At 38.3% G+C, this 24499-nt stretch overlaps 1 protein-coding gene across 4 annotated transcripts in view; it reads right to left on the bottom strand.

Annotated features, from left to right (window-relative positions):
* The window catches only part of RUNDC3B (RUN domain containing 3B), a 165671-nt gene that overhangs the window by 128210 nt on the left and 12962 nt on the right, over positions 1–24499 (bottom strand). For 2 of the 4 annotated variants that reach the window (XM_066240196.1, XM_066240197.1), the window contains exon 1: positions 21394–21842. The exons of 1 other annotated variant lie outside the window; for it this stretch is intronic. In XM_066240196.1, the coding sequence (XP_066096293.1) occupies positions 21394–21518 (125 nt within the window). In that variant the 5' untranslated portion in view covers positions 21519–21842. Of the gene's footprint in view, positions 1–21393; positions 21899–24499 lie in introns of those variants that run through there. One more of the 4 variants, XM_066240199.1, reaches the window with a different exon arrangement.

Genomic DNA, 24499 nt, shown 5'->3' with positions numbered 1-24499 from the left:
AAAATCTAAACAGACCAATTACAACAAATGAGATAGAAACAGTATCAAAAAGCTCCCAAAAAACAAAAACCTGGGCCTAATGGCTTCACTGGTGAATTCTACCAAATATTCAAAGAACTGACTCCTATCCTTCTCAAACTATTTCAAAAAATTCAAGAGGAAGAAATACCTCCAAGTTCCTTTTATGAGGCGAGCATAATTCTGATTCCAAAACCAGGCAAAGACAACACAAAGAAAGAAAATTATAGGACAATATCCCTGATGAATTTAGATGCTAAAATCCTCAACAAAATATTAGCAAACCGGATCCAGCAATACATGAAAAAAAATCATACATCATGATCAAGTGGGATTTATTCTGGGGAGGCAAGGATGGTACAACATTTGCAAATCAATCAATGTGATTCATCAAAATTGTATGATAATGAGCATACAACAACTCAAAATTTATGGGACACAGCAAAAGCAATTCTGTGGACAAAAGGAAGGAGAAAAAACACATGATAATTTTAATAGATGCAGAAAAAGCATTTGATAAAATCCAGCACCCATTTATGATCAAAACTCTGAGCAAAGTGGGAATACAGGGAACATACTTCAACCTGACAAAGGCCATCTATGACAGACCCAAAGCCAATATCATAATTAATGGACAAAAATTAAAAGCAATCCCCCTAAAATCAAGAACAAGGCAGGGGTGCCCCCCTTTACCACTCTTATTCAACACAGTAATGGAAGTCCTACCTACAGCAATCAGATAAGAAGAAGAAATAAAAGGCATCCAAATTGGAAAAGAAGAAGTAAAACTATCATTATTTGCAGATGATATGATACTGTATATAGAAAACCCTAGTTTCAGTCAAAAAACTACTGGACCTGCCTGACCAGGCGGTGGCGCAGTAGATAGAGCATTGGACTGGGATGTGGAAAGACCCAGGTTCGAGACCCCGAGGTCGCCAGCTTGAGTGCGGGTTCATCTGGCTTGAGCAAAAAAAAGCTCACCAGCTTGGACCCAGGGTCGCTGGCTCCAGCAAGGGGTTACTCAGTCTGCTGAGGGCCCGCGGTCAAGGCACATATGAGAAAGCAATCAATGAACAACTAAGAAGTCGCAACATGCAACGAAAAACTGTCTGTCTTTCTGTCCCTGTCTATCCCTCTCTCTGACTCTCTCTTTATCTCTGTAAAAAAAAAAACAAAACAAAAAAAAAAACAAAAACTACTGGACCTGATAAATGAATTCAGCAAGGTGGCAGGATATAAAATTAATACTCAGAAATCAGAGGCATTTTTATACACAAACAATGAAATGTCAGAAAGAGAAATTAAGGAAACAATCCCCTTCACTATTCCAACAAAAAAAATAAAGTACCTAGGAGTAAATTTAACCAAGGAGATTAAAGACTTGTACTTAGAAAATTATAAAACATTGATAAAAAAAAATCAGAAAGACACAAACAAGTGGAAGCATATACCATGTTCATGGTTAGGAAGAATAAACATAATTAAAATGTCTATATTACCCAAAGCAATTTATAAATTCAATGCAATACCAATTAAAATACCAATGACATACTTCAAAAATTTATATGGAGCTAAAAAAGACCATGAATAGCCTCAGCAATCTTGAAAAAGAAAAATAAAGTGGGAGGTATCACACTTCCTGATATCAAGTTATACTACAAGGCCATTGTACTCAAAACACCTCGGTACTGACATAAGAACAGGCTTATAGATCAATGAAACAGAACAGAGAACGCAGAAATAAACCCACACCTTTATGAACAATTGATATTTGACAAAGGAGGTAAGAGCATACAATGGAGTAAAGACAGTCTCTTTAACAAATGGTGTTAGGAAAACTGGACAGTTACCTGCAAAAAAATGAAACTAGACCACCAACTTACACCATGAGTTTACAAAAGTAAACTCAATATATATGGAGGAGTTAAATGTAAGTCATGAAACCATAAGTATCTTAGAAGAAAACATAGGCAGTAAGCTTACCAACATCTATTGCAGCAATATATTTGCTCACTTATCTCCACAGGCAAGTGAAATAAAAGACAGGATAAACAAATGGGACTATATCAAACTAAAAAGTTTTTGCACAGCTAAAGACAATATGAACAGAATAAAAAGACAAACCACACAATGGGAGAACATATTCAACAGTACATCTGATAAGGGGTTAATAACCAAAATTTATAAAGAACTTGTAAAACTCAATATCAAGAAGACAAACAATCCAATCAAAAAATGGGCAAAAGAAATGAATAGACACTTCTCCAAAGAGGACATACAGATGGCCAAGAGACAGATGAAAAAATGTTCAACATCACTAATGATTAGAGAAATGCAAATTAAAACCACAATGAGATACCTCCTCACACCAGTCAGAATGGCGCTCATCAACAAAACAACACACAATAGACGCTGGTGAGGATGTGGAGAAAGGGGATCTCTCCTGCATTGCTGGTGGGAATGCAGACTGGTGCAGCCACTATGGAAAACAGTATGGAGATTCCTCAGAAAAGTAGAAATGGAACTGCCTTTTGACCCAGCCATCCTACTTATAGGAATATGCCCCAAGAACACCATATCACCGACTGAAAAAAGGAAATGCACCCCCACGTTCATAGCAGCATTGTTCATAATAGCAAAGATCTGGAAACAGCCCAAGTGTCTGTCAGTGGACAAGTGGATTAAAAAGCAGTGGTACATATATACAATGAAATACTATGGGGCCATGAAAAAGAAGGAAATATTATTATCTTTTGCAACAACATGGATGACTGGAAACTATTATGTCAAGTGAAATAAGCCAGGCAGAGAAAGAAAAATATCATATGACCTCACTCATTTAAGGAATCCAAGGAATACTGTGAACTGAGGAACGGAATTAAACCTGAAGGGAAGAGGAGGAGGGAGCTGTTAGGAGGGGGGTAAGGGCGATGTTGAGGGGATTACGGAGGAGGGGGGATGCTTTTGGGGAGACACTAGAATCTATATAAACACAATAAATAAAATAAATAATTTAAAAACCCAAAACATTGAGAAAGTTTCCCCTTTGTAAAAAGCTTATCAAGAGAAGTTTGAACACTATGTTGTACAACTGAACTACTACAAAATAAGAGATTAGATTGAACAGTGCTTGCCCTCTTCTCACTGCATAACTTAAAATATAGAATAAGCGTATTTTCTATGCCTTGAAAATTGTCATATTCCTAAGTTTCAATCAGTTTGCAAGATTTTATCCTTTGCACATTCAAAGTTGTGAAAATCTCGGAGAGGACCTATTATGTGAAATGGTTTGTCAATGTCCCTTCCTCTAGGACATCTTCATCCGTTCATCACAACCGCTTTACTCATTTACATCAATATTTTTGCCTTCTGTTAGTTCCTCTGGCTGCATAACTAACTTCTCTTGAACGGTAGCATTGTCAACATTCCTATGATCAAGTATTTCTTCCCTAGGTCCATTTGTGTCTGATTTAAATTTCACTTCTAGCATTACCACTTTCCGTTTCTTTGCCACATTTTCATCTTTGTTGGCCAATTCATTATCAGTAATTCATTTTCATAAAACAACATGTGGGGTTATCAGACAAGAAGGTAACAAGCTACAGGCTTTGATTTCTGTGCATGAACTAATAACCAATGCATAGTGACCAATCCTAGACAGACTTTGAAAGAAGTGATATGACTGGTCACTGATCATGACCTGTACTTGTTATTTACACAGTGATCCACAGACTAGAGTGTTAGCAGCAAAATTTTACTTTATGCAATTACTCAGTTAGCATACAATAGTATTATAATTGGGACCATGTTGTGAGACCGGTATTACAGTATTTGTGGTAACTGAAATTAGTGCATTTTGAAACCATGCCAAGTGAGGACTGACTTGTTTGTTTATTAATTACAAACAAAAGAAACCCATTACATGTTAGCATAGATAATATATTTTAATAAAAACTGTATTTCCAAAACAAAATATTGAGAATAGCACAGTTTTTCACTTTGAAAATACTTTTAATGTTATGTTTAATAGAAGATAACCAAATTCTCATATCTGCTTCTTCATTCAATCTACTTTAATATTATATACCATGTAGTTTCTGGAAAACTCCAAAGTATACTTGGTAAAAAAAAAAAAAAAAAAAAAAAAAAGAAAGAACGAACAGGAACTAAAAAAAGTAGTATCTTAGAATTGTAAGGAAAGAATTTTGACCTTGCAGACCTCTGAAGGGTCTGGGTTCAAGAGCACACTCTAAGAACCACCACCTTAAAGCAGTCTTTGCAGGTAATGAAATCATTTTTATCTTTATACAAATAGAGTAAGAGTAATTACATATCTTTGAGAAAATTAAGAAAATAGTTATTCAAATGATTTTCAATCCTTTTTGGTTCCGATGAATAAACCTGAGACAGGCTAATTTAGTAAGTACCATGCAGTTAAACAGTGATCTACAATTGGAGTTCAATGGAGGAAGCTATCGAATAAAACAAAAATGTAGGAAGTAACACTTATGGAAGCTGGTCTCTTGTTCCTAAAACATAGTGAAGTTAGAGAAACAGTAGATGTAATGCATGACTAAATGAAAAGAAACAAAAGAAGATAAATAGAAGCCAGATTAAAGAAGGACTTGAAAACTCATTTTTGTTTCATATGTCCATTTCAATAACATGAGAAAAATGCTACAAACTTTTTACAAGAATAAATAAGTATAATGTTCTTATTCAGTAAGAGTATATATTGGAAAGTGTTCCTAAAATGAGCAAAAAAAAAACCCAAAAACCCAAAAAAGCCCACAGTCTTCACCTTCACCTTTGACCTTAATAACAGGAAACTTCTGAGAGTATGTATGTTTCTCTAATCTTTATAAGATAGAATAGGAAAGCTGATTCTGCAATCACAATCTAGACAGGAGTAACCTACTGCTTTAGGAAATTATAGCATCAAAGACATTAATGCATATTGGTGAAGTAAACTAAAAATCACATTTAAAAAAATAAAACTAACACAGTACTTATTTCATCAAAAAGGCTAGGTCAGAATTCAACCACCTGTAACAGTCTGATAAGATTTTAGTCACTACTGTCCTTCAGGAATAACAGAATCACCTAACAAATGATCTACTTTGTAAAATATAATGGGAAAAAGAAGCCATAGAGAGTAATACACATTTTTGTAGCATCCAGAGCCACCTACAGATCAATCAGTAGTCAGTAACAAAGGAGTCTTCATCATGTTATTAATGGATTATATTCCTATAGAAGACAATATCAGCATGACAAAAACCCAAGACGGTGAGTCTCAGAGCACTAAATTACTTTTAACTCAACATCTCCCTAAAAACTAAAATATAAGTAAACTCTTAATATCACATAATTTGTTATTTCAAAGCATAAATATATTTTAGGGTAACAAAAGTTTAAATAATTTATAATATATAAAAATTAATAATGAAGAAAACAAATTTATTTCTCAGCTTTGTTTCATCATTTATACTCTGCTCTTCTCCCAACACAAACCTAAATTTCAGGTGAATTAGATTCTTTAGTCCATGTTTTACTTCTAACTAGCCACGTTTTCCCACTTGACACTTCTCTTGAATCATACAGCTAGCTCCATGATGCCAGAATAATGTGAATCTTTTCCTCCGTAACACAGTAACTAGCTAATATGTGGTGTAAAAACCAAGCCTGTAAAGTGGATTTTAATATATCTAAAAAATATCAGACAGATGCCGAACTATTTCTTGATGATGTTAATATTAGTCATCTATTTCTTGAAGACTGATTTTCAAATAATAAAATGACAATTTCGTGAATGTCTAAAAATAACAAATCAAGTTGAAGTAATAGTTTACATAAGTACTTGAAAAGTGAAAAATTTACATCAAGAGTTTTTATAATTAAGTACAGCTTTTATGTTTTTTAAAAAATATTTTTTTTAGGCCCTGGCCGGTTGGCTCAGTGGTAGAGCGTCCGCCTGGCGTGCGGGGGACCCGGGTTTGATTCCCGGCCAGGGCACATAGGAGAAGCGCCCATTTGCTTCTCCACCCCCCCCCCCCTTCCTCTCTGTCTCTCTCTTCCCCTCTCGCAGCCAAGGCTCCATTTGGAGCAAAGATGGCCCGGGCGCTGGGGATGGCTCCTTGGCCTCTGCCCCAGGCGCTACAGTGGCTCTGGTTGCGACAGAGCGACGCCCCGGAGGGGCAGAGCATCGCCCCCTGGTGGGCAGAGAATCGCCCCTGGTGGGCGTGCCGGGTGGATCCCGGTCGGGCGCATGAGGGAGTCTGTCTGACTGTCTCTCCCCATTTCCAGCTTCAGAAAAATACAAAAAAAAAAAAAAAAATTAAAAATATATTTTTTTTATAATTTTATTTTTTTAATGGGGCGACATCAATAAATCAGGATACATATATTCAAAGATAACAAGTCCAGGTTATCTTGTCGTTCAATTATGTTGCATATCCATCACCCAAAGTCAGATTGTCCTCTGTCACCTTCTATCTAGTTTTCTTTGTGCCCCTCCCCCTCCCCCTTTCCCTGTCCCTTTCCCCTATCCCCCTCGTAACCACCACACTCTTATCAATGTCTCTTAGTTTCACTTTTATGTCCCTATTTTTAATTTTTCAATTACAGTTTATATACAATATTATATCTGCTTCAGGGTCACAACCCAGTGATTAGAGACTTATGTAACTTGTGCAGTGATCACCCTGATAACTCTAGTACCAATCTAACACAATGCACAGCTATTGCCACATTACTGATTATATTTCCTAGGCTGCACTTTACATCTCCATAACTATTCTGTAACTGCCAACTTGTCCTTCTTAATCCCTTCACCTATTGCAACCATCCCACCAAGCCCCTCCCATCTGGCAACCATCAAAATATTCTCTGAATCTATAAGCCTGTTTGTGGTCTGCCTGTCCTTTTTTTTTTTTTTAGATTGTACCTATAAGTGAAATCATGGCATTTATCTTTCCCGGTCTGACTTACTTAACGCAGCACAATACCCTCTAGGCCCATCCATGTTGTTACAGATGGCAATATTTCAGTCATTTTTTATGGCTGAGTCATATTTCATTGAATAATATGTACCACTTTTTTTATCCATTCATCTATTGATGGGCACTTCAATTGCTACTATTGTAAATAATGGTACAATAAACATGTGGATGTCTATGTCTTTTTGATTTAGCGTTTTGGAATTGTTTGGATAAATACCATTAGTGAAATTGCGGTGTCCTTTGTCTCTTGTTATAGCCTTTACTTTAAAGTCTGTTTTGTCTGGTATAAGTATTGCCACTCTGGCTTCTTTTGTTGTCATTTTCATGAAATATTATTTTCCATTCCTTTACTTTCCGTCTGTTTTCTTTTATATGCACATGATTTTTAAAATTAATTTTAATTTAATGTTAACATTCAAGTGTCCCACTCAATATAATACCGTTACTCCCAACAACGAGCCCCCCATTACGCTCCCTTTGCCCCCTTCCCCTAACTCCTTCCCCCCTTCCCTCTAGGATTTGCTGTCCTGTGATCTATATCGCTGTGTTATGTATACATAGTTTCACTAATCCCTTCACCTTCTCTGATCCCATCCCCTAATCCCTTCCCTCTGACTGCTGTCTCTCTGGTCCCTGTGACCCTGCTTCTACCTCTATTCCATTCCTCACTTTGTTCATTAGATTCCACAAGTAAGTGACATCAAATGATATTTTTCTTTCTCTGCCTGGCTTATTTTGTTTAGCATAATCATCTCCAGGTCCATGCATGTCATTGCAAAAATTAAGATTTCCTTCTTTTTTAAGGAAAAAAAAAAAAAGATTTCCTTCTTTTTCACATCTGCATAGTATTCCATTGTGTATATGTACCACTGCTTTTTAATCCACTCGTCCACTGACGGACACTTGGGCTGTTTCCAGATCTTGGCTGTGGTAAACAACACTGCAATAAACATGGTGCATTTCTTCTTTTGAATCAGTGTTTTGGGATTCTTAGGATATATTCCTAAAAATGGGATAGCTGGGTCAAAAGGCAGTTCCATTTTTAATTTTTGAGGAAACACCACAGTTTTCCACAGTGGCTGCACCAGTCTGCATTCCCACTAGCAGTGCAGGAGGGTTCCCTTTTCTCCACATCCTCACCAGCACTTATTTGTTGTTTTGTTAATAAGCACCACTCTGACAGGTATGAGGTGGTATCTCATTGTAGTTTTAATTTGCATTTCTCTAATGATTAGTGATGTTGAACATTTTTTCATATGCCTATTGGCCATCTGTATATCCTATTTGGAGAATTGTCTATTCGTTTCCTTTGCCCATTTTTTAATTTGTATTGTTTACTACAAATAAACAGAAAACAAAATCAAAAATAAAATTACAACTTGGTTAAATTTTTATACTTTTAATTGGAAAGAAACTTTAAAAAGTGGAAATTCACCTTCAATATATGTATAAAATATATATACTTACATGCATATAGGAACACAATGTATTTTTGTACACTGATCTTATATCCTACAATTCTATTTATTTATTGTTTCTAATAGCTTTTTAAGATTTTATTTATTGATTTTACAGAGACAGGAGGGTGGGGGGAGTGAGAAGTATCAACTCCTAGTTGCCTCACATTAGTTGCTCATTGCTTGCTTGTCATATGTGCCTTGACAAGGCAAACCTGTGGCTTCAAACTGGAGACCTCAGCGTTCCAGGTCAACACTCTATTCTTGGCACCAACACAGGCCAGGCTTTGGTGGACTCTCTAGCTTTTCTATATAAAGAATCATGTCATCTGCAAAAAGTGAGAATTTTACTTCTTCAATCCCAATTTGGATGTCTTTTCTCTCTTGTCTGACTGCTCTAGCTAGGATTTCCAGGACTATGTTGAATAACATAGTGGTGAAAGTGGGCATCCCAACTTGTTCCTGATCTTAGAAGAAAAGCTTCCAATTTTTCAACATTGAGAATATTAGGTGAAGGTTTGTCAAATATGACTATATATGGCCTTTATTATATTGACATACATTCCTTCTACACCCATTCTATTGAGTATTTTAATCATAAATGGATGTTACATCTTGTCAAATGCTTTTTCTGCATCTATTGACACAATCACATGGTTTTAATCCTTTATTTTGTTAATGTGGCATATTGCATTGATAAATTGCATATGTTGAACCATCCTTTTGTACCTGGAACTGTGCTCCCTTGATTGTGATGTATTATATTTTTTTGCATTGTTGTATTTAATTTGCTCATATTTTTTTAAGGATTTTTTTGCATCCATATTCATCAGAGATATTGGTCTGTAATTTTCTTTTTCTGTGTTGTCCTTGCCAGATTTTGGAATCAGGGTTATGTTCATCTCATAAAACAAGTTAAAAATAGTCTCTTCTCCAGGTTTTTTTTGGTAGAGTTTAAGAAGAATAGGTACTAAATCTTTGAATGTTAGATAGAATTCACTAGTTAAGCCATCTATGCCTGGATTTTTACTTTTTGGAAGGATTTCATGAATGTTTCAATTTCCTAATGTTGGTCAGTCTATTTAAATTTTCCAGTCCTTCATGATTAAGTCTATGAAGGTTATATATTTCTAAGAACCTGTCCATTTCTACTAGGTTATGGAATTTGGTGGTTGGATGGCCTATCATAGTATTCTTGTTAGCACACATACCCTTTATTATTACAGCGTCATCCTTACACTGAACATCTAAGCATAGAAAAAGGGAAGCAGGAATTTTAAGTATTTGCAAGTCAACTGATTTTTTTAAGAAGCATAATCTATAGTGATCATGGTTTATCAACAACTGAAATGCCAAGAAAATAAAGGTTTCTCTTTCTAGTTCTATGGCTCAAATATGAACACGCACACACGTGCACACATATATGTTCATATGCACATAAACACACAGATTAGATCCAGTTGACCTGTCTGTCATGGAGACTTAAGGCAGCATAGTGCAAAAGGAACAGTATAGGTTTTAAAACCAGATATATTTGGGCTTGAATTCTGGCAATGTTAGCCTTAACTATAAAATAAATCTGTATTTATTATTTTTATATGCATTATAAAAACTAAATAAATGTATTTTTTAGATATGAGAATCAGATGATCTATGGTTTTATAATTTATTAAAATTTTAAATTGTATTTTCTTTTTTTTTTTGTATTTTTATAAAGTGAGAAGCAGAGAGGCAGAGAAACAGACTCCCTCATGTGCCTGATTGGGATCCACCCAGCATGCTCACTAGAAGGCGATGCTCTGCCCATCTGGGGCATTGCTCCGTTGCAACTGGAGCCATTCTAGCACCTGAGGCAGAGGTCATGGAGCCGTCCTCAGCACCCCAGTCAACTTCGCTCCAATGTAGCCTTGGCTGCAGGAGGGGAAGAGAGAGAGAGAGAAAGAAAGAAGATGGGAAAGGCTGGAGAAGCAGATGAGTGCTTCTCCTATGTGTCTTGGCCAGGAATTGAACCTGGGACTTTGACATGCCGGGCTGATGCTCTACCACTGAGCCAACTGGCTGGGGCCAAAATTTTAAATTTCATTTTAATATTAATTTTGAGACTACATCTGAAATATAATAAAAGATTTCATTTTATAATTGCAAAGATTAAGAGAAATTTTTAAATTTCAAATCAAATGTTAAATTTGACTATTTGGGGGATATTTGCCTTCCTATCATCTTCTAAAGTCACTGTAGCTGAAGAAAAAATGGATAATGTCATTTTACTTAGCCTCAACAACAAAATGTGTACATTACACACATTTCCCATTTTTTATAAAATACGTTCAAAATAGTATGCATTTTAGACATTTAACCTACTTTTTTGAATATTTTTTATAAGATAAAACAATTCAAATATATTGCTTTAGGAAGGTAAATGTCAAAAGCATATTCATTAATTTAGTTCAGCCTTTACCATTCTGTTTTTTAAATTCAAACATGGAAGAGATGAATTTTTATTTTTCCATTTCCGTATTAAATTAAATTAAAATAACTCCATTCAAAAGATGCAAATTCTACTGCTAAAGCTATCAGATATCTAAAACTTTACTATCACCAGAGATTAGCCATTAGGGTGACTTTCAGAATAAGTGAGTATGGTTCTTTAACTAATTCAGCCTTAAATCTTATTTTAAAAATGTCCACAGCTTTTATTCATGACTAGTTTGAGAGAATTACCTCATTGGTTAAATGTACCTATTATATACTTGACTCTGGGAATAAACTAGATTTTGAATATTCTATGATTCCTGTACTTAAGAAATTCACATTTTAGTTGAAGATACAAAAGATAGCTAGGTTATAGAATAGTGAATGCTATATTTATTTATACAACCTATTCCAGAAAAAAACTGAGATACTTTACGTGGGCAGATAAAATATAATCAGTTGGGTACATAAATTATAACTCAGAAGTTGAAAATTGTGAGTAAGGACTTCTACTTCCAAATAGGATGGAGAAAATACTAATAGACCAGTGCTCCCACAGAGTACAACTAGAAAAACTGGGGAGTGGAGGAGTAAGATTACAGAACTCATGTAAATGAAATGTACGCATTCCTAGAAGAGCTCGCTGAAACTGAAAGAAGAAACAGGAATTCTGAATTGTTCAGCATTTACTAAAGAAATTAAGTTTGTTACTAAAAGACTTCCCACAAAGACAATTTACAGTTCAGATTTCTTCCCTAGTGAATTCTTCTAAAAGTTTAATAAATAAATCATATTAACTTGACACAAGCTCTTCTACAAAACAGAATAAAAGAACCTATTCCAACTTGTTATATAAGGTCAAATAATCTTAATAACAAAACTCAACAAAGACACATAAGAAAGCACAATTACAGACCAACCCTCCATGAACAAATATTTTAAAAATCCAAATAGACAATTATCTCATCAAACTCCAAGATATGTAAAAAAGGTGATAATATAGCACAACTTTTTTTAAAATTCCAGAATGCTTTAACATTCAAAAGTCAATCAATATAAACAGAAAAAAGAGGAGAGAAATCATTTGCTCATCCTGCTACACATAAAAAACATTTGACAATACAGTATTCAGTATCTACTTATGAAAATTCTTGGCAATCTAGAAATACATGGAAACTTAAAAAAAACCCACTGCAAACATCCTGCTTAATGGTAAAGTTATTAACACTTTCTGCAATACTGTGGTCCTGGCCAGTGCAATAAGACAGGAAAGAAAAGGCATGAAATTTGAAAAAGGAAGAATAAAACAAGCAGATGACGTGACTATGTATGTAGAATGTTATGTTATAAAAAAAAAACCTGCAGAAATCTGTTAGAACAAATAAATCTGGTAAATTTTACTAGATTACAAAACCAATATTTTAGAAGATCAATTTTATGTCTATATATTAGCAAAAAATGAAAAAGAAAACTATTTTAAGTGTTATGATAACATAAAAATATCAAATATGGAAAAATAAGTCCAAAAAGTTGCGTATTATCCATAGTTGTTTTTTTTGTTTGTTTTTTTGTTGTTTTTTTTTTTTGTATTTTTCTGAAGCTGGAAACGGGGAGAGACAGTCAGACAGACTCCCGCATGTGCCTGACCAGGATCCACCCGGCACGCCCACCAGGGGCTACGCTCTGCCCACCAGGGGGCGATGCTCTGCCCCTCCGGGCCGTTGCTCTGCCGTGACCAGAGCCACTCCAGCGCGTGGGGCAGAGGCCAAGGAGCCATCCCCAGCGCCCGGGCCATCTTTGCTCCAATGGAGCCTCGGCTGCGGGAGGGGAAGAGACAGACAGAGAGGAAGAAGGGGGGAGGTGGAGAAGCAAATGGGTGCTTCCCCTATGTGCCCTGGCCGGGAATTGAACCCGGGTCCCCCGCACGCCAGGCCGACGCTCTACCGCTGAGCCAACCAGCCAGGGCCGTATTATCCATGTTTTTAAAACATTTTTGAGAAAAAATTCAAAGTAGTTAAATATATGAAGGGATATATTATGTTCATGAACTGCATGCAAGTTTTAATATTATAAAGATGACAGTTTTCTCCAAACTTAAAGATTCAGTGCAATTTTAATAAAAATCCCAGTAGATTTTTAGTGGAAATTGACAAGGTGATTCTAAAGTTTAGTTTGTAGAGGCCAAGAACAGCCAAGACAATCTTGAGCAATAAAGCTAAAGAACTTATACTGACAAATACGAAGATATATTATGTAGTTATAATGTCAGTATGATATTGGCTCAAGATAGGCAAATAGACTAATAGAACAGAAGAGAAAGTCTGGAAGCAAACACATAAATGACCCAGTCACCTGACTTACAAATGTGACGGCTGAGTGCAGTGAGGAAAGCATGGTCTTCTAAATAAGTGGTACTAGGTTAGCTGGTTTTCCTAAAGGAAAATAGTAAATCTTGACCCCTGTATATCACAGCATATACAAACATACAAACAAAAACTACAGGTGAGTTGTTGAAATAAATGTAAAAAAATGAAAACACTAAATCTTTTAAAAGAAAACAGGAGAATATTTTCACTTTGGAGTAGGTTGATTTCTTACTCAGGTCATAACAAACACTAACCATGAAGAAAATATATGGACTACTTTACAATTATAAACTTCTATACATCAAAACACACTACACAGAGAATAAACACTGGGAGAAAATACCTGCATCACACATATCCAGTATAAGTTTTGCATACAGAATGTACAAAAACTACACATCAACAAACAAGTCAGAGATCCCAGTTGATAAATGACTTGACTTGGCACTTCACAAAAGAGCATTTCCAAATGGCCTGCAAACTTAAGGAAAGGTGCTTAACTTCATATAAACACATATTAATACCACCATGTCACACCCAACAAACACACCAGAATGGCTAAAACGACAGAAATTAAAAAATATTAGTGAGGCTGTACAGCAGCTGGAACTCCTACACACCGCTCACTAGTATATAAATTAGTACAACTCCTTTGGAGAACTCTATCTACTGAAGCTCAACATATGCATGCCACATGACCCAGGAACTCACTCGTAGGTATGTATATACATGACAGAAATATGTACATATAGTTTCCAAAATACAGATTCATGATTATTCAATTAGCAATAGTCAAAAGTGAAAACAACTCAAATGTCCATCAGGTAGAATGAATCAATTGTGTTATATTCATACAATGGAGTAACATTTATATAACAGTGAAAATAAACTACAACTACAGCAATGAAAAGGATGAATCTCACAAACATGTTGAGCATAGTAAACTAAATAGAGAAAAGTATATACTGTACTGTTCCATAAATTCAAAAAGAGGCAAGACTAAATCATGGTGTTGAAAGCTGGAAGTGTGGTTACCCTTAGTAGGGGTAGAAACTGAATGAAGGCAAGAAAAAGGATTCTGGAGATTGGGGCAATGTTTTTGTTTTTAATTATCATTACATCCTCAGGACTTATATATTTTAAAACTGGAAGTTTGTACTTTTTTGACCACCTTCCCTTTTACCCATTCCCCACCTTCCACCCCCACTTCTGGTAACTGCCAATCTATTCTGTTTCTATGAGTTTGATGGCTTTTAGATTCCACCTATAAATGACATCAGACAGTATTTGTCTTTATCTGACCTATTTCACTTAGCATAATGCCCTCAAAGTCATTCCAATCCTGCAAATGACAGAATTTCATTTTTTTTTATGGCTGAAAATATTATATTGTGTATATATACTACATTTTCTTTATCTCTTCATCCACTAATGCACATTTAGATTGTTTTCGCATCTTGGTTATTGTAAGTAATGTTGCAATGAATGTGTAAGCACAGCTATATTTTGAGACAGTGATTTCCTTTCCTTTCAGTGTCCTTTTTCTTGTTACAATTTGTGTCCTCTGAAAAAAATTCACTGAGTAACATTTATATAACAGTGAAAATAAACTACACACTTATGCTATATGTGTTTTTATATGCATTTTGTAAATTAATAAAAATGTATAAGAAAAATAGGAGCAAACTGTATCTAGGAATAGGCTAAACATATTACTATGATAATCTATACTTGTTTTAGAGATGGCCATAGATTTAACACTAAATTTTCAAAAAGCTATATGAGAAAAAGAGAAGTTGTCACTTATAAATAAATCAACTGCCTAGAAATACAATTCTCAACATTAAAATAAGACATATTTCTCATATAATATTCAGAAAAGGAAGCTTTTTGAAATAATAAACAATGTCTTCGACAACTTCAAGAAGACCCTCTGTGATTGCTTCTTTTGATGACCCTCAATGTAGGCAGGTGGAATCTTACCAATGCACAACTGGGCAAAAGGAACTGGAGATAAGAGAGTGTGAAGCAATGCAGTCTACATATCCAGGGGCTCTCTGAGGATGTGGACTGACCCAAATGTATTCTGTAAGCCTGTAAGACTGAATACAAGAGTGGATAAGCTGCACATATTCCTCCGTGAATATCCTGTCTCTCAGCTGGCTTCTGACATTTATCCATCAGCAGTGAAGTTAAGACAATACCTTCTAGAAAATGTGTGGGGGACAGCTATTCCATCTTGTCAGCTGAATATGAACCCAGTTTAGCCAATGACCTTCTGTGGCTGCTGAGAAGCCTACCTAGGACCATTAGCTGAAAAGAGGATCACTTCCCTCCATTGTGAACACCTACTATTAGAACCCTAGGATCCTTAGAAATATTGAACCTCCTCCAAAGCAGCTAAAGCTGATCAAAGTCCCAACCCAATTCTACTACACACTGCATGTCAGAGCTTCACCCCAAAATGTAATTCACTGTTGCCAAGGGATGAAGTCTTATGAGGCATACTAAAGCAAACAAGTAAAGTAAGTCACTGAAGTTCAAGTTAAATAGAGAATTATATCACCAATAATAGCCAGTCACATTTCACATATCTGCATTTCACCCACCAACTTCAAGCAGAGGAACAGACATTTTTTTCTGATTATTCAGCAGCCAGAATGTTAAGTTCAGAGTGCTAAAAGTTCACATTTAACTTAGGTCTCCAGGTGCCTTATTTTTTTTTTTAACCATGTGATAAATTGACGTATCTGCTTTCCCAGTTCACAACCAATCATAATGAGCAAGTCAGGATGGGAAGCACAAAGGAAACAGCGGTTAGAAGTAGGCAGATCCCTAAGAAATAACAGCTAACTTGACAGAGAGAGACGGCAAGTGTAAAAGCAGATGAATTCCAAATGAACAGTCACTTGAGATCATGTCGCAAAAAAGCTCTCTGTACCTCGATTCTCCAAGGGCAGTCCCTGCACAGGACACACTCATAGCACGCCCAGAGTACAGTCGTCACCAATAATTCTATTACATTGCACAGAATCTTTTTAAAGAGGGTAGAAAAATATGCAATCCTTTTCTAAAAGCAATTCATCCAAAATGTCTTAAAATACTGTTTACTGTAATTTAAATTCAAAGAGTAACATTGGAAGCTTCAGTTACACAGAATACCGAGTTCCAGAGTAAACACTGAATAAAGCTCCATAGTTTACAGAATTTTAAGCTTACTCAAACATTAAATTACACAGCAAATATAAGTACCTCATTCTCTGGCTACAACAGAAAAGTGAGGTGCTATTGTTATTAGAAATAATATTCAAGGTATCAAATAACATCTTGACCAATAGAAAACTAAGAAAAACCATGTACATGATATATTAATAAAAAGTTTTTAAATTTGTGACAGAGAGAGGAACAGATAAGGACAGACAGACAGGAAAGAGAGAGATGAGAAGCATCAATTCTTTGCAGCACCTTAGCTGTTCATTGATTGCTTTCTCATATGTGCCTTGACTGGGGACTACAGCAGACCGAGTGACCCCTTGCTCAAGCCAGAAACCTTGGGTTCAAGCTGGTGAGCCTTGCACAAACCAGATGAGTCCGCGCTCAAGCCAGGGACCTCAGGGTTTTGAAACTGGGTCCTCTGTGTCCCAGTCCGACACTATCCACTGCGCCACCGCTTGGTCAGGCAAAAAGTATTTTATTTTGAAAATCATCAATTGTCTCCACTCTGCTTAGCTTATCACACTATCTCTTTCAATTGCTCATTAGTCCTCTAACCACAAGACAAGAAAATTATGCCTCTGTGTGGGGAATTTCTCTTAAAGTATTAATTTAAGAGTTTAAAATTTTTATTTTTAAATCTGTTTATGCACATATACTTAAGTATATGCATTTTAATACTTTCCTCATAAAACAATGTTAAGCCATATAAAGAGAATTTTGATTTTAATTTTCTTTGTCAAAAGAACTAAAATCAAAGTAATATGTAACTTTTTCAATAACCTATGAAACTTTAAGATGTCAGGGAAAAAAAATGAGTAACACCTGATTTTCTATGGATGAAGAATGGACTTTTAAAAAAAATGCCTAATGGTTTAACACTTTTATTTTTCAAAGTTCTAAATGGAAGAGACTATTCAGGAAAAATACTAGTTGGTGTACAGAACCAAAGTCAGTTCATGAATATTTTAGAACTCAGTGTAGAATATTTGGAGGCCTTAAGTGACCTATTTTCTCTCCACCACAATCTGTGAAAATTATGATAAAACCATGATTCTTTGCTGAGTTAAGTATCACCCAAGTGTTTTAGTCTACAATATATACATTTTCACCAAATAAAACCCCCAGAAAAGAATTATATACATAATCACAACAAACCAAAATTCAACTCGTTTCAATTCCACCCAATACCTGACTATCTTACCTAACCAAACTACCCATTTCCAAAGTCCAAAGTATAGCAATACTGTTCTTTCCCCTCCACTTTCCTTTATGCCAGGAGTAAGTGGAATCTGAAATGAAAAACACATGCCATTTAGCATCTCCCAAATGACATACTCTAGACCAGCGGTTCTGAACCTGTGGGTCATTGGGGTTGCCTAAAGCCATCGGAAAATACTTAATGCATATCAGGTATTTACATTCCGAACCATAACTGTAGCAAAATTACAGTTATGAAGTAGCCACCAAAATTATTTTTTGGTTTGGGGTCACCGCAACATGAGGAACTGTATTGCGGGGTCATGGCATTAGAAAGGTTGAGAACCACTGCTCTAGACTTATTTTATGGGGCTGTGGTAGTGGCTGGGCTTCCGACAGCAGGACCCACAGCCCTTATTCCAGTCCACAGCTTTTGGCCCCCTTCCCAGGGCCCACCTGTCCCTTGTGGCTCTACCACCAGACTCTGTCTTGTTCTTGCTCCCACCTTGGAGGTCCTCCTGTCCATAGTGACTTCCTCAGCACCTGCGGGTGCCCGGCTGCAGCCACAGCTGAAGGGGTTCTATGAATGTGGCTTTCGCTAGCCACAGGAATCAGACAAGAAAAAAGAAACAAAAGGCATCCGAATTGCAAAGGAAGAAGTAAAACTCATTATTTGCGGATGACATGATACTGTATAGACAGAACCCTAGAGGTTCTAGCCAAGTACCATTAGAACTGTCAACCAATGGTTATTGGCACCAATTCAATCCCAATTTCGGGTGGGGTGATGAGGGAAAGTGCAAACACCTCAATTGTGCTACAACAGTACTGTGAGCACAGCACCACTATGGAACAGCTCCGTGAGGAGGCCAGGGGCGAGGAGGGCCTGGGGTGAGGACCCTTCGCAGACAGGCATCTCTGCTCTAGTCTGGTCTGCTCCAGGAGTCAGGGTTTCAGCTCCAGCCCCAGGAGGGGAAACACAGCCCTTCTGGGTAGAATGGAAAAGTGAACTCCAGCAACAGTGTTCTTTTTAAAGATATTTTTAAACCTGAAGAACTGTGTGGTTATACAATAAAGTTTTAAACCTAAATGGAGAGTATGCCTAAATAGTGTATGGAGTAAAAAAGCCTTACTGTAAAATTATCAATAATATATATACCAGAATGAGAGTGTACGTGAGAGAGGAGGGAGAGTTTTTTTTTGTTTTGTAAACTGTTCAGAACATTAGAGAATTACAAAATGAAATGTTTTGTTTACAGACAAAATTGCACATGCCTCATCTATCTATCATTAAACATATGTCTACCATTACTTGCTCAGATTTAGAGAAATTCAAACCAAATATATTTTTCTTGAAGACTATTTGCTGTCAATTTTAGGGGTCATTGAAGGTTAGCAAAGATCTAGTCCAAGGTTACTTTAGAGATGAGAACACTGGAAAATGGGAAGGCTGCACGGTTCTCTAAAATACACATATTTATAAAAAACTTAGAACTGAATTATATTTCCACTAAACCAGCTTCCCAATATATATATTACGCCATTGCTGATTTGATATGTAAAAATTAAAAACTGAATTCATTAAGTGACCTAGATGAGAATCTCAGGGTTTGGTAACTCTGAAAGACAGAGAAAACCGACAGAGACGCGTTAATATTGATTTGTTCATTTTGCTGAATTTGAGGTGGGGTGACTTAAAACAGCCTAATGGACTACAGTGACTTTTTTTTCCAAAAAGTAATAACCTTTTAGACAACACCTATCAAATAGATCCCATTACTAGACATGGATGATAATTCATATGCACCATCAAACTATTTGGACATAAAAAACAGACTTAGTAATATTATCCATATACAAAAATACACAATTGAAATCTAAGTCAAAAATTGAAATTTATCCTAGCTACAATACTAAAATTAAGGATAAATTGTAACTAAAGACAGCACTTATATTCATTTCATAGTAGAAAGGAATAATTATGCAAGTAAAAATGTAAACATGGCTAGCTCAAAAAGCTGTCCACACAAATCAGTGCTAAGTGACTGAAATTTCTTAAACAAACAGTAACTTAAAATGTAATTTAAATAAGGCTGAGATACAAGTCCCTTTCTTTTCCTAAACTGCCACTGAAGAGGGAGCAAATGAACATTAAATGACCTAAAACCAGTCATGAAAAAAGAACAGTACCAACCACTGAATTTACTCATTCAATAAATATTTACTGAGTGTCAGATTCTATAGTAGGAAGAGTTAAAAACAAAATTCAGCAAAAAGCTTTCCACAAGGTCGCTGACCTTAAAGCTTAACTCTGATGAAGCTTTTATGAAATACATTACCCAAAAAGCACTGTATTTTTTAGCTTGTTTAAGATCATCGTCTTAAAACACACACACACACACACACACACACACACACAACTAATTCTTTTTAATATATAAAATAAAGGTAAGAAAATTGTTCTATTTACCCAACTTAAAAAAATGTCCTAGGTTAAAAAAATTTAAGACAGCCTATCTTCATTAAAAGGCTGCATCCTAGACATCACAAATTTGTAAATAAAACAGATTTCATACAATTTTACTGTTTACAACCCCAAGTGCCATAACAGTCAGTAAGGAAGGTCTTTCTTCCAGGTTAAAAAAACATTAAGTCACTTAAAGTTACTGAATATATATCCTAGTATAAATGTCTTCTGCATAATATGCTAAACACATTTTTACACAAAGGAAAAAATACAGATGTAAACTGCAAAGGAGAAAAGGTTTCATCATTCTCTGATTTTTTGAGGATTATCATTGGCTGATGATGACTTGATTGAACAAAGTAAATTTAAAACAACGTAATTGTTCAAAGAAGTTCTTAAATGGATGCCTACGACTTCAATATTTTAATATTCAGAAATAAGACAAAATTTATCAGTACATTAAAATAAATTACTATACACAGTAATTACTCCTTTTATAGACAGTTTTTATGTATTATACTTTTATTTTCCATATTTTGTAAAGGAATACTACATATATAATATAATCATAAAACATGTAAGAAAGGCAGACCCTTAAATAAACCATGGAAACGTGAACTAAGTATCCTCCACAGTCCTACTCCTGGTAACAACTGCAGCAACAGCTCTAGCACTGCAATTCATAGCGGAGAGGAAACATACACATGCATATGCAAACACACACACACACACACACACACACACACACACACGGCTGGCATGTAGGCACTCAACTGTGGCATGAAATGACTGAATACATATGCAAAAAAGTCAAAACAAAAACAGAATGCACTCTGATTTTGAGCAACGCAGTAAACAATAAGAGTAACGACTACTTTTCCATAAGCTGGCTGACAGCTGAAGATGCACTCATAAATGAGTGAGCTCTTCCTCCCTGACCCGAGATGGCACGTTCAAAACAAACCCTTCCGAGCCCCGCCCCACGCCGTCCCCTCAGCTGCCTCCAGCCCTGGAACCGACGGACAGTGCGGGGGCTCAGCAGCGCCCAGACCCCGAGCCCTCTCGGGGCGCTCGGGCCCGCGGGCAGGCCCGGGGCTGGGGCGCAGGGTCCACGCCACCGGCAGGGACTCGCGCTCGCCCAAGCCCTCAGCCCGCGCGCGGCGGCGCCCCCTTCCCCGAGCCCGGGCCCGCCGTACCTGCACACGGTGATCAGGTTCCTCCTCTCCACCGCAGCATTGCGGGCGCTCAGGTTCTTCCTGCCGCCGCCGCCGCCGCCGCCGCCACGGCTGCCGCTCAGGCCCCCCAAGCTCCGGGAGGCCATGGCGGGCTGACCCCGCACCTCTTTTGTCTCCTGCGACCCCACCTGCTTCCGGGGCTCTCGCTCTGTGTGAGACCCTGGGCGCGCGGGGACCGCGGGAGGATGTGGATGACCGCGGGGGACTCGCACCAGCTACTGACGACTCGCACTACGCACCCGAGCTACACACGCGCACACACGCACACCCTCACCTACACGCACTCGCGCGCGAACACGCACGCAGCACCCCCTCACGCGCGCCGCCGACTGCAGGGTGGCGCGTGCAGCTCCGTGCCTGGAGCTCCGCTACTTCCTGCGGGACCTCGCTGCTCGCGCGTGCACGTGCCCGCCGACCCCACACCCGAGCACCCACACCCTGCTCGCGCCGGCTCCCTGGCCGCCGCCGCCGCCGCCGCCGCGCGCAGCCCCGCCCTCCCTGCACCTATCAAGCCAACGCCACCACCTGGAGCCAATCATGGGCCTCAGCGGGCGGAGCCGGCCGCGCGGCCCTTAAAAACAACGTGCTTCAGCTCCGCCCTGGCGCGTGGGCAGCTGTCAAGACTCCGGGCTCGCCAGCGATCGCTGTCGGCTTGGTGCTGACAGTTGGCACGCAGGGGAGCTGCGCAGCATTTTCACGGGGATTGCGGGATGCGAGGCTCAGGAGTGACCCGAGCTGATTACCGACCCTTACCTGGAGCCTAGCTTTAACGGCTGGGATCCCGAGTTTTAAACGGCTGATCATTACCTTGGAAACTGACTCCCAAATTCCGTGGCATCCGTAGATACGGCGCCAGGAACGCAGCAGCGCCGGCTCTCGCACCCGACCCGAGGGCCTGACGGTCTCCTCCAGACGGAAAAACGGCTACAAAACCCAAGGAGGGAAATTACCCTTAGAATATCCCTCCTGGGCGTCTGGTAGTGGGACGTCTTGACCCTCCAGGCCACGTAGCCCCTCGTCTATTCCCGCCCTATTCCTGCGGCCGGGACTGACTGCCCACTGCACAGGCGCGGTGCGAGGGTACGGTCTCCCCCTGCGCCCTTCTAACTGCTGGCCAGTGACCTCGGAATGGGGGGAGGCGGTGAGCCTAGGGGCAGTTTGACCTTCCCCTGGGCTTCTCCCTGAGAGAAACCGCCCTGGCCATGTGTTTAGAACCTAGCACCGCTTTTCCAGAGCTTTTCCATCGCCCCAGTCTTCCCAGAGAGGAGGTCCTAGCTTCGGGGCCGCGTTCTCTGGCACTCATCTAAATCGGCCTGGCGGTTCACCTCTCTTTTCACTTCCCTTTGTATCAATGTGCCCAGATTTCATAGTGATGTCCTTAATTACTGCGATCCCTGTGGGGCCTACCTAGCACTGTGCTGTGCATAGAACAAGTTCTCAATGAATGTTTATTACTGAACTTGAAGTTACCTTTGACATTATTTTACTGAAATTTGGTTTTGGTGGCTCCAAAATTCCAAGTAACTTCCACCTCTGGTTTTGCAATTTCTGTCAAAGAATGTTATAGGATAGTTTAATGAAGAGGTATCTCCGTATTTCATGTATATTATACAAAGTACTACAGGAGGTAGTTAGAAACTCTATGTTGAATGCTTTTAAAATGCAGAATTTTGTATAATAATTATATAGTTTACTCATTTCTGGAGATGAAAATTTTTTTAAATCTGTATTTAAAATCATCAGGGCAAAGACTGAACTCTTTTAGCTACTAAGTCTAATCACAATAGAATTAAGTTTGTGTAGGAAAAAAAATTGTCCTAATTTACTACAATAAGCATTCACACATTAATATGACGAGAAAATAATTTAGACTGACTTTAAATATTATCTTTCACCAATAAAAGCAGGAGGGTTCTCTAGGTCAATGCACTTGTTCCAAACATTTCTTGTCTGCTCTATAGTGACATTGAGCCTTGTAAGGAGGATTACCCTCCTAGGAGCTCCAACTTGTCTCTTCTTTTTTTTTTTTTTTTTTTTTTTTGCATTTTTCTGAAGCTGGAAACAGGGAGAGACAGTCAGACAGACTCCCGCTTGCGCCCGACCGGGATCCACCCGGCACGCCCACCAGGGGCGACGCTCTGTCCACCAGGGGGCGATGCTCTGCCCATCCTGGGCGTCGCCATGTTGCGACCCTCCTGGGTGTCGACATGTTGCGACCAGAGCCACTCTAGCGCCTGGGGCAGAGGCCACAGAGCCATCCCCAGCGCCCGGGCCATCTTTGCTCCAATGGAGCCTTGGCTGCGGGAGGGGAAGAGAGAGACAGAGAGGAAGGCGCGGCGGAGGGGTGGAGAAGCAAATGGGCGCTTCTCCTGTGTGCCCTGGCCGGGAATCGAACCCGGGTCCTCCGCACGCTAGGCCGACGCTCTACCGCTGAGCCAACCGGCCAGGGCCAACTTGTCTCTTCTTGCTACCCAAAAGGTTTGAATTCAGAAGTAGCCATCAGGAAACAGAGGCACTGACTGTGCAGGCAGTCTCAGCAAAATATTTGCACTGACAATGAAAAATACTACTTAAGTTCAAATTGTTGTTGTTTAAACACAGATTGAAACTGCATTGGGAGATGAGTGGAAAGCCATAAATTACCAAAAAAATTCTTAGACACCCAGGTTGGTTTGTCCTGGAGGAGAGAGAGAACACACGTGCCTGAAACGCCAAAAAGACAAACCCAAAGGATCATGTCAACTAGAGAAAAGTGAGGTGTCATTCTCACAATTAGCCTTCTAGCCTTTAGTACGTATTCATGTTATTGTCACTATGAATTCGATACTTATGACTAAAGACTTAGTAAAACGTCATCTTAGATGATTAGGTAATAACATTATTTTTCAAATCTACTTTTAGGGGGATTCAGTTGATATTGGTACTTGCTGAACAAGATTTTACCTTAAAATGAGCCTTTTTTTTTTTTATTTGTATGTACAGCTTGTCATTAAACTGCCACATGGGGGCCTTATTTGATAAAGTTTTTTTTCTTAATTACCCTGAATAATATGTCCTGGGTTGCATT

The sequence above is a fragment of the Saccopteryx bilineata genome, chromosome 7, assembly GCF_036850765.1.
Source record: "Saccopteryx bilineata isolate mSacBil1 chromosome 7, mSacBil1_pri_phased_curated, whole genome shotgun sequence".
NCBI lineage: Eukaryota > Metazoa > Chordata > Mammalia > Chiroptera > Emballonuridae > Saccopteryx > Saccopteryx bilineata.
Note: the sequence above shows the minus strand (reverse complement) of the source record. Positions and strands in the feature narration are given on the sequence as shown.